This window comes from Trachymyrmex septentrionalis, unplaced genomic scaffold, assembly GCF_001594115.1.
Source record: "Trachymyrmex septentrionalis isolate Tsep2-gDNA-1 unplaced genomic scaffold, Tsep1.0 scaffold131, whole genome shotgun sequence".
In the NCBI taxonomy this organism is placed as follows: Eukaryota; Metazoa; Arthropoda; class Insecta; order Hymenoptera; family Formicidae; genus Trachymyrmex; species Trachymyrmex septentrionalis.
Genome location: NW_017304450.1, coordinates 1,669,728 through 1,680,775, shown reverse-complemented (window position 1 = coordinate 1,680,775; position 11,048 = coordinate 1,669,728). Strand labels below are relative to the sequence as shown.

General features: G+C 40.5%; 1 protein-coding gene across 5 annotated transcripts in view; it reads left to right on the top strand.

The window, feature by feature from the left end:
- LOC108757022 (protein FAM46C-like) overlaps nucleotides 1-11,048 on the top strand; it is a 139,828-nt gene that overhangs the window by 128,606 nt on the left and 174 nt on the right. For 3 of the 5 annotated variants that reach the window (XM_018501263.1, XM_018501266.1, XM_018501265.1), the window contains exon 2: nucleotides 9,561-11,042. In XM_018501263.1, the coding sequence (XP_018356765.1) occupies nucleotides 9,561-10,967 (1,407 nt within the window). In that variant the 3' untranslated portion in view covers nucleotides 10,968-11,042. Of the gene's footprint in view, nucleotides 1-6,744; nucleotides 6,813-9,560; nucleotides 11,043-11,048 lie in introns of those variants that run through there. The other 2 variants (XM_018501267.1, XM_018501264.1) reach the window with 2 other exon arrangements.

The following is an 11,048-nucleotide window of genomic DNA, read 5'->3' as shown; positions in this document are numbered from 1 at the left end:
TTTTCTTATTTGTACCAACATGAGAAAGTGCAGTATATTAAAAAATTCTGAAAAAAATTCTCCGAACTTTATGAGAAGAAAATAAACAATTTATGTCTCTCGCTGTTTTTTTGTAAAGTTGACAGTATTTGGGTAAGAAATTGTTAAAATCAATATTCAGCGATTTTAAGTAATTAATATCTTGCTAACTGTTGCGAACATTGCAAAATGGTAAAGGACTTTCCGAGTTTAGTCCGTTCTATCTACACAAAAGCGATTGGCAAAAACTTACGGGACACCCTATAATATAAAGTATAAAAATAAAATAATATAAAACAATACAAATATATAATGTGAATAAATTAATGTGTATTACACACATACGTACTTGAAGAATTTTTAAAAGATGTAAATATATGTGTCTTTTATATGTCTGATTTATCTTTAAAAAATGAACACACCAACACTGCAATGATAAAAGATCACAAAAGATGTTGGAAGTTTCATGAAATCGAAATTCAGAATGACAAGCATATAACGAACACAATTTGTATATTCCATTCTATTAAAAGTGAACTGTATATTTTAATAGAATTTTAATCTGAATACACAGCTGCGGTATTCAACGCGAGTGTCGGCTATTACGATAGAACGTGCGAGAGAATATTGCAGGGAGGCGAGAGAGGATTGGTTATTCTGTGGCGACAACACGACGAGTCAGACACGCCACGTAATACACGTAATTGCGATCGCGATCATAATACACGTATACGAACGATTTGGTGAAAATAATGCATTTCAATCCACGGCCGTCCCCAATTTTACGGTTTTATGAATTGATCGCGTGCAACGGAGTCACGATTACTAGTAAAATATCTTTTTAATGTGTCCAACGGTATGAATTAAAAGCTGTACATTTTTTATTTCAATGGAAACGTGAATCAGCATTGTACGTTTATCGTGAATATTTGCAAGTTGTACGCAGAATATTCCGAAAGTCACACACGAGCATTGAACTTCAGATTACTTTGTTGCTACATAGCCACAATAATTATAGGTACTAGTTATATTGCGGATAATAACATTTGCGAGAATGTATATATTTAGAATGTATAATTATACATTTTGCATTTTCTTTGTAACTTTATCACTTTTTAATTTAAATTCTTTTTAAAATTTAAATTCTTTCTAAATTTTTTTATTTAAATTCACTTTGATTGATGAAATCGACATTTAATGGACAAGAATAAAATTTAAAAAATCGAAATTAGTATGAAAGTTGTATAAAAGCATATTGTTTAATAAAAAAAATGTTTTAATTGATCAAAGTATCAAGTATGTAAAGTAGTGTAGTGAGTTTGGAACATTCTGTAATCAGATGCATGTTTTTTATAACACATTCTCCGATCATATATGTCTGCTATTTTATTTTGACAGGTATAGCCTGTTAGCATTTTTAATGTCAGCATTCGTAACTACTTTGATTAATGATTAAGTCTTCGAATCGCCTTATCTATCTCGTTAAACGCGATTTTATGATTTTTTTGTTATCCTGATATTTACGAGTTACGGTTTTATTGTTTAAGCAGCGTTATCGATGGCCCCATTGCTATGCCGATCGTTACATTACGCTGAATGAAAATGTATTATCAATTAAACCTGCTTCCACTTGGACTTGTTTAGCTGCGAGACTGCAATTACAAGAGTGGAATGCGTAGCTGGATGCATGCAACGTTTCAGGAAAACTGAATTAAAGTTCAGGAGAGCTAAATTAAAGTAGTCGCCTTTAGAAAAGGGTTACTCGCGATCGATGTATTAAATATTTACATTCGTTTACGTTGCATAACCAGAACTCGTATTCTTGTAGAAAGCAATCGATAAATATTCAAATTAATAAAGATCGTACTAATTGTTGATAAAACAATGCGACTGCATTTTAAATATGAAATATGAAACAATGAAAATATTTATTTTAATATCGGAGATCGGTTCAGGTGGAATGTTTATAAAAGCTTCCAATCTATTGCATTTTTACCTCTACTTTGTGTTCTTTTGATATAAATAGTTCCCCACTTTCGTCGCTTATACTTTTTTCTTTATTTCACTCGATTATATATTGGAGATTATATACCTCGAAGCTACGACTTTATATTTAAAATTTAATTTGCGCGCGTATGTGCACTTAATAGAAATTCTCTCTTGCAAGTTCTGCGCTCTTTGTCGCATTTTTTAAAACTCACTTTTTTATTCTTCGCATAAATCATCCAACGAACGTTTATGCATTTAACATAAGAAAATACACGAAAAAAGATGTGTAAAAATTGCAATAAAGTTTTTTATCCTGGGATGGAAAAAATATTTTTATTTACAAACTTTATATCCTTTTTTTTTTGTATTTTAAAGAGATGTTTATAATTATTTGAATATTTTAATGTGTTATATAAAGCAAATTTCATTAGTATTTCGTTAATGAAAACAAAATTTTACAATCTGTATACGGTTGTTTTTTTTTTTACAAATTGTTTCGTGGAAATTTTACGTTTATGTGTAAGATACTGAAAATTGCAATATAGTAATTTTTTAATCGTTAACATCGTAAAATGTTGTAAACTAAATTACTGATATATGTACATTGTATATACAAGTTCGTACAATGTTTTTTTTTTTTTGTAAAATACTTGCATAACTTCCTCTAATGTGCGTTAATTTTTACTAACACGATAGGTAAAAAAATTACACATGATAAATTATCAATTTTTCTAATAAAATAAATACAATAAATATTGCCATATGTCAAATTTGCATCGTAAATATTGTAAAAGGGGAAAAAAATTATTGCAAAAGGAAATATATCTTTTGTGATCAAATAATTTTTACAATATTGTCCCCGTGTAGATAAACATTAAGATAAGAATTTCGAATTCCCACACGCTTTAACGCCGATGTAAAAGACAGACTCCCGAGAGGCGCGCAATGGGATCTGTAATCTCGCATTACAGCTTGTAAAGATGCAATCGCACAGGAGATATCTCGCCGCGCTAATTCGTTGACCCCGCGCAGACTCAACGGCATTTCAACGGCGAGTTACGAACGTATGTGTGTGTCGTCGCGCAGGCACGCGTTTCCGGATGCGCGGCATCACATCACGGAGCACGTCTCTTTCCGCGTTTTCACGTCGCGCGTCGCGATTACTTGGCCTCGCGAGCCGCTTCGAGTCTCCGGAGTCTCCCCCAGCCGAGAGTTCGCTTCGCCGACGTTTGCAGCGGGACGCAATTTGCGAGCGACTGTTTTGATTCCGCGCCGCCATCGCGCGTCGATGCTGCGTCTGATTGGCCGCAGTAATCTTCGCATCCGTCACTTTCCAATCTCTTCGTGTAGGTAATTTGTCAACCGGCTGACCTTTGTAGCGTGATTAAACGTGAATTTGAAGTTTCGCAGCAGTTTGTTCCGCTTCGCGCTGCAAAGTGTCGTTTCACCGCGTTGCCGTTTTTCTACCTCTCGTATCGTACAATTCAACGAGGATTAGTACGGTATTGTAACGTAATAATACCGTCGCGATCCTGAAATGTTCGAACCGTCAAGCGGAATATTTTCACGTACGATTGAATAATTTCATAGCCGTTGCAGTCGGTACGTTCTTAATCGTTGTTAGTGAGCTATTCAAGACTTATAAATTCGCTAAACGCTATTTATATATACGTTATTATATTTAGCGCAGATTGTTTTCACAATTACAAAAAGGTTTTGCATTTATCTTTCTCTAAAGAAAATTTATAGAATTATTATCAATGTTTATTTAATTCCAAATCGTCGACAATAAAAATGGAGATATCGGGGATGTTGGAATGTCGGAAATACGCGAGTAATTTAATCCTTCAAGTCAAGAATGTATTTTCGCTTTATTTGTGAATAATATTAAATAAATAGTTTTGTGAATAATATTAAGTAAACGGTTTCTCACGTACAGAGAGGAGAATACATTCTGCGAAAAGTTCTAACTTACTACTGTTATACTTCCAAAAGGTGCGCGATATACATCAATTGATAAGTTGAGAATTTCGCATCGCGTAACAAGAAACTTGGCTAGTTTACAGGAGATAAAAGTATTTGTGATACGATGTAAATTTCCTTCGTTTGTTAAAAAAAGAACATTTTCTTTTTTTAACGTTATATCGTAAATAATCGGTTTTTTTTTTTATCTTTTGCACCGGAAAGGTAAATAAAACGCGCGAAGTCTACGCGCCACAGTCTTGACGAAGCGACAATTTGCGCACCGGCGGTTATTCTATAACATCGAGGAAAATAAAAAAGGGGAGGGGGGAGAGTTTCGTCGCGACGCGACGCGACATTCATAATGTCACCGAGTCTGCGCAAAACGGAACGGCGTGGTACCTTCGTTCGAATGCCGGTATCTAGAATCTGACGATAAATAACACCAGCGAATTTCCCTTGCTCGCGATAAAATCGGCCGGGGGTGGATTAGGGGTGCGGGAGAGACCGGGGCAGGGGGGTACTCTTGTTACGCGACGCGAAATAACGCGAGTGCGTAATGTAAACGCGACACCCTGACTGGTTTTGACGTGGGTTGACGACTGCGGGTGTCGGACAAAATCGATAGTACTTGGCGAGTCGCCGCCGCCTCGTTGGTCCAGGCCATCTCCCCGACGCCGAAGCGCGTAGGCGTCCAGAAATACATGTATACGTATTATATATATATATATATATATATATATATACATATCTAAGTCCGTGACGCCGTACCTCTCCCATTCGTACGGCGCGTCGCGTCGTACACCGAGTGTACACCGGGTGTTCCCGACTTTGTGACGCTTGGCGACCAAGAGGAGCTCCGCCAACTTCTTTCCGAGTCGCAGAGCAATTCAATCCGCTGATGTACTTTCATTTGCTGCTGAAATGAACAATTGCGTTCCTAATTCGTTTCCACTGGTATCTAATACGGGACTTAATTGTTTCGTGAAAAGTCATTTCGTGAATCTAATGGATATATCGAGAGAGGAGTGTCGGAAAGAAACGATTCTTTCTCATTTTCGGATAATTTTTCCAGCGCAAAAACACGATGTTAGAGAGAGAGAAAGAGAGAGAGAGAGAGAGAGTTCGCAAGTCACCGTGAGAAAAATATCTCTCTGATATTCTGCAGAAAAATGGTTTACTTTTTAATTTAGACAAATAGCACTTCCATTTCCGGAGGAGATGTTCCAGACGCGTTGGAGTCGAAATAAGTTAATATCAACATATTGCTTCACATTCCGTCATACATATTTCATATGAAAAGCGCCAAGTGGCGATTTAATTCTGCAGAAGTTTCTCGGTACTTCAATTTATTGCGTAGGTACAGGAAGTAAGGCTTTTTTACAATCCCAGGGGGGATCCGACGAAGATTTACGCGGTTTTTTTTTTTTTTTTTTTTTTTTGCAAAATGAAATCGATTTCAATTTGTAACCGCAAAATAAATATTCGTTAGTCTAGAATAAAAGAAAAGGATTCTGTTATGTTTCACGCCACCTCAAGGTACAATTCGTCGCGCTGATTCTGAATCTAGTTTTCCACACCAATTCCCCAGCCATTAATTCCTAACTACCGACACGCTCGATACCTCTGAGACACCCCATATTCAGGAGAAAGGGCGAGGAAGCGGGAGGAAGAGAGAACGAAATCGAACCTACCCTCGCGAACTACGCTCTTCATTCAGAGCCGCCCCCGCAGTCTTTCGTGTGACGTCACAGAAAGCATTGGAGCATTCACTATCTTGCGCGCGCGCGCGCAATAGGCGAAGCAGAGAGGAGTAAGAAAGACAGAGACGAAGTGATCGAGGATGCGCACATACGATCTACGTCTATGGTCCAGGATTACGTCTACTAATGGTAGCGGGCGATGATGGTGGTGGTGGTGGTGGTGGTGGTGGTGGTGGTGGTGACGGTAGCGGTGGTGGTATCAGTAGTAGAGATAGTAGAGGGCTTCGTACTGGCTTGCCCTCCTACATCCCCCGAGTATCGCTGGTATTGCTGCTGCTGCTGCTGCTGCTACTGCTGCTGCTGATGCTGATGCTGATGCTGCGGTTGCGGTTGCCGTTGCTGCCGTTGCTGCCGCTGCTGTGCCACCACACCGGTCTAGCCGCTCCTCCGCCTTTCACTCGCGCTCGCCTCAGTTCGCTGGTGTCCCTCATCAGCCGCGGGTCTCTTCGAACGACGCAACCAGTCCGACGTTGTACTACCTGTTTAGTCCGACGTATACTCTCTTTCTTTTTTTTTTTTTTAGATAGATATACCCCCGCGTCTCTTTGTTTCGTCTTCCCCGGTGGGATTCTCGACGCGCTCCTGCGTCTACTCGGCCTTCCGCGGCCTTCTGGGAAACGCGTTTGTTTGCGTCGCACCTGTGGATCCGTGGGTACCAGTTTCTTCATCGTTATTGCGTCTTACGCAGCCCGCTGAAGAGCGTCGATCTGAGGAACGCGCGCCGCTCATTGAACTCGCTTCGTAGTATAATAAATAGTTTTGGATGTCCATTTTTCTCGGATGTGAAGTGCCGAAAAAGTGATTTGTTCACAGTTCTGATTTATGTGAGAGACTTCTTTTATGAAGTTATCTATTTTTACATTGTATCGTGTACCCAACATTAATACTATGCGGTGGCGATAGCATGTCCGGTGTACGTTCCAAATCGCTACAGGTGGTGCTTTCTCTTTATTGTCCATGTTGTCATGTTAAAGTTTGAAAAGGAGCTGCGTGCCGGTTGAAGATTCGCTTGCTCGTTTTTTCCTTTCGCGGGTCATACGAGAATAATCAAATAATAATAGCGAGAATACGACGATTTATGTGAGTAACCCTTTTGCTTATAACTCATATTTGACGAACGTGTGAATTTGTCTCTTGTTGAATTTATGTCCAGAATTAGGGCTACTAAATTTTTAGCATAACGAGCTCGTTTAAAAGTATATTACGTAAAACAACGGCATTTTAAATTAATGAGTAAGAAGCTCGATTGATATTCGTGTCTGTACACAGAGAGAACAATTTGGCTGAAGTATCTAGAAATTTAGCTACAGATTTAAAAATAATTTTGTTAAATCACTATAATAATTACGTAGGAGACGCTCAGCTGATTGCTAGAATCAAATTTGTCAAAACTTTTTACAGTAATGTTCATTATACTTGACTATCCGATAAAATTATTTTCAAATCTGCCTAAATTTGTAGATGCTTTAACAAAATTGTTCTTTTCGTGTAGATTGTATGGAAACAAAATTTTCACGAACGTAATGTAAATATTTTAATTTAAGACTAATGACATGGCATTATGAAAAATGCTGGCTGCTCGAAACATTGTTTTTGAATAGACATGACGAAAATATTCCGACGACAGATATGTTTCGAAAACGCCCGTTTTTCCTCTTGTTAATAAATGACAATAGCGATTTACTTTATGCGCGTCAAAGGCATATCCATGATCTTGATTGTGCGTAGTATCTGACAGAGATAATAAATCGCTTTGTTATTTCGAAATGTTGTCAGTCGTGAGGAATAAAGGAGACTATAGTTTGAGAATTACATATTGACGGTTTTTTATATACCCGTAAAATGACGCTCGCTTTATTGGCAGTTGCCGATTAATTCTTCGCAAATGATACGGAAATAGCACGTCGGAAGTACATTTTAGCATCGTTACTTTAACCAATCATTTCCCGCCTGTGACATTCAATCAGGACTAATTTTAACAGTTTAATTGTTTAATACGAGATCAAAATTTAGTTCGGACTTCTCGGTTCATCCCGAGACACAACCTTCGCTAAATCGACGCCAGATTTCTCAGTATAATATCGGACATTTTAGAACTCTCGCAGCGCTTCCTTTCGTCTCCGTTGACTCCTTTCATTCGCTGATCTTCGAATCAGCTGCGATTCGAGATAGATACTTCTAATAAAGTTGAGGGTCATCTTTTTTTTTTCACAATCTATTAACCTTCCGGAGTTGACGTCAAAATGAATAATGCAGTTATTGACACCAGCTCTGTAAAATCCATTTCATTTGTATTAATTAAAAGACAGTTCGTTTCAATTTCAAGAGACCAGAATTGATAGCAAATATTATTTTGTTTTAGTAATACTAAATATTGTATTTTAGTAAGAATAATTTGCAGATGTAACATAAGGAAAATTGAAATTGTTTGACATTTTTGACAAAGAGACTTATAATTGAGGTCCGATCCACCGTCAGCTGCGGATACTTGTCGAATTCGAATGATTATTTAACGTATCTAAACTTCACGCTGAGTTTTGAAAAAAAAAAGCCGTTTGAGATTACAGACTGAATTTCCGATCGCATATCTTTCGTGACGTCTCACTACGAATCTAGTTCGTGACATAATTGCTTTCAAAGAGATATACCTATTATCGCAGAAACACGTACGGTACACGAACAAGCAGGTCTGATAATAACCAATAGGCTGATTTCTGGCGACAGGTTGGCGCCGCGTAAAGCTCTGCACGGCAACCCGAACTTAAACGCCGGATACGAACTAGAAATTCATTACGGATGACGTCATCCCTTGTTACCGGCTTTTATCGGTATTTTCGTCGGGAGGGAAAAAAATCGGCTTTGATCTCGCGCCGAAAGATTAATTTCTAAAATATACCTCGGTAGATCGCCGATTAGATATATTCGCGCTTTTGATAAGAAAGCGCGTGCTCCAGTATTGAAATTTCAAACGGTCAAAAGGATTACTCCGGAATATCGCGTCGACTTGTTGCGCTTTTCTGGAACGGCACCCGCGTACGAGAGCCAATAGCCGAGGGCTTTATACACGCGTTGGTTGACTTGCTCGCGTATACGTCGCACACCCGGACGTAACCTCGTGGCATTTTCTCGCCGTGTACCCATACACTTTATGCACCATGACACAGATACTCGCCGAAGGGCGCGCTCGATGATGCACTTCGTCGGAAATTCGCGCGATGCACGCGGGAGAGATGTTGGAAATCTTTTTTTTTTTTTTTTTTTCACCTTTACCGACCTTTAGCCTCTCGCGTGGGTCAGAGTGTGACATTGTACAACATCACGCGAGTTTTGAAAGCATTAACATACGAAGACCTTTATTATCAGCGGTTCCACATTATTTGCCAGAAAGATACGATTTTCTGTATTAATGTAACATATTTGCATATCTTATCTGCATACGCACATTTTTTTTATAGGGTACGAATATTTAGTTTAGAGAGAAAATCGCGCGCGTTTAATTTATCATTGTCATTATATATTATGGGAATATAATATGATAATAAATCGTTTGAAAAATAATATCGAGAATTTTATGGAAATAACAATCTTAGAAGAATTGTTGAAATCATTTTATTTGGAAATCGTATGAGAACTTTTGTGTTTATCGCCTCTTTACATATATTTCGTAAAATCCTTTACAACGACGAATATAGAAAGTTTGGATTTTATTTTCTTATCGAAAGATATCTATAATTAATGAAATAACATTTACAATATTCGTTTACGTAATTCTATATGCGTTTGCAAGAGAGTCACGTAAAAATCTCGCCTTTTGCATTTTTGTCGCAGTGTGGCTCTCTGGAGATCGGCGAGGAACGCCAGCGTCGGGTCGCTATGATGGAGTCGCTCTGCCAGGTGAACGGCAGCAAGACCAACGGCATCGGCAATGGGGATCTCAACAACGAGACCAACAATAACAACACGAACAACAATAATAATGCCCACAATAACAATAACCACAGCAACAGTAACAATAATAACAACAACAACAGCAACGCTACCGATTGTCCGGATCCTCAGCAGAGGTTGGCGGTGCTGAGTTTCGAGCAGGTCCGCCGGCTGAACGATGTGATGAACGAAGTCGTCAGCATTCACGGCCGAGGGAACTTCCCCACCTTGGAGGTCCGATTGAGGGATCTCGTGACGGTGGTGCGCAGCAAGCTGGAAACCGATCCGAGCAACGGGGGCGCCGGCATGAGGGTACGCGATATCCGGCTGAACGGAGGCGCCGCTTCCCACGTGCTGGCCACCGAGTCCCAGCCGTACAACGACCTGGACCTTATCTTCGCGGTCGAGCTGTCCAGCGGCCGTAATTACGACAAGGTCAAGGCCGCAGTGCTTGGCTCCCTGTTTGACCTGCTGCCGGAAGGCGTGAGCCGCAAACGCATCACCACCTGCAGTCTGAAGGAGGCTTACGTAAGCAAGATGGTGAAAGTGAACAACGACGGCGATCGGTGGTCCCTGATCTCCCTCGGCAACTCCCGGGGCCATCGAAATGTCGAGCTCAAGTTCGTCGACTCGATGAGACGGCAATTCGAATTCTCCGTCGACTCCTTTCAAATCGTTCTCGACTCCCTGCTGCTCTTCTACGAGTGCAGCAAGCTGCCGATCGCCGAGAACTTCTACCCGACCGTGGTCGGCGAGTCCGTCTACGGTGATTTTCAAGAAGCGCTCTACCACCTCCACAAGAAGCTCATCTCGACGAGGCATCCTGAAGAGATACGCGGCGGCGGCCTACTCAAATATTGCAACCTATTGGTGAAGATGTACAAACCGTCTCAGCCGGATTACATCAAGACGCTCGAACGATACATGTGCTCGAGATTCTTCATTGATTTCCCGGATATCGGACAGCAGCGTTCCAAACTCGAGAACTACCTGTGGAATCACTTTGTTGGGCCCGAGGAGGAGGCCCTCAAGTATCAGTACCTGATGCTGCTGCATAGCGTCGTCGAGGAATCTACCGTCTGCCTGATGGGCCACGAGCGACGGCAAACCCTCGCGTTGATTCAGAACCTTGCCTACCAGGTGCTCTGCCAGGAGCAGCAGCAGCGGTTGACGAGTCACCAGCAGGCGCCGCAAGGTCCGCCTACCGCCTACGTCTATGCCACCGGCAACGGTTATTACTACACGCCCGTGATACCCACGACGGCATGCTATACGTGCACCTGCAACTGGATGGCGTGCTCCTCGTGATGCGACGATATCGGCGATAACGTCATATCCGTAGACGTCGCCACTGCTACCACCGACATCTCCACCTTTACCACTACCACA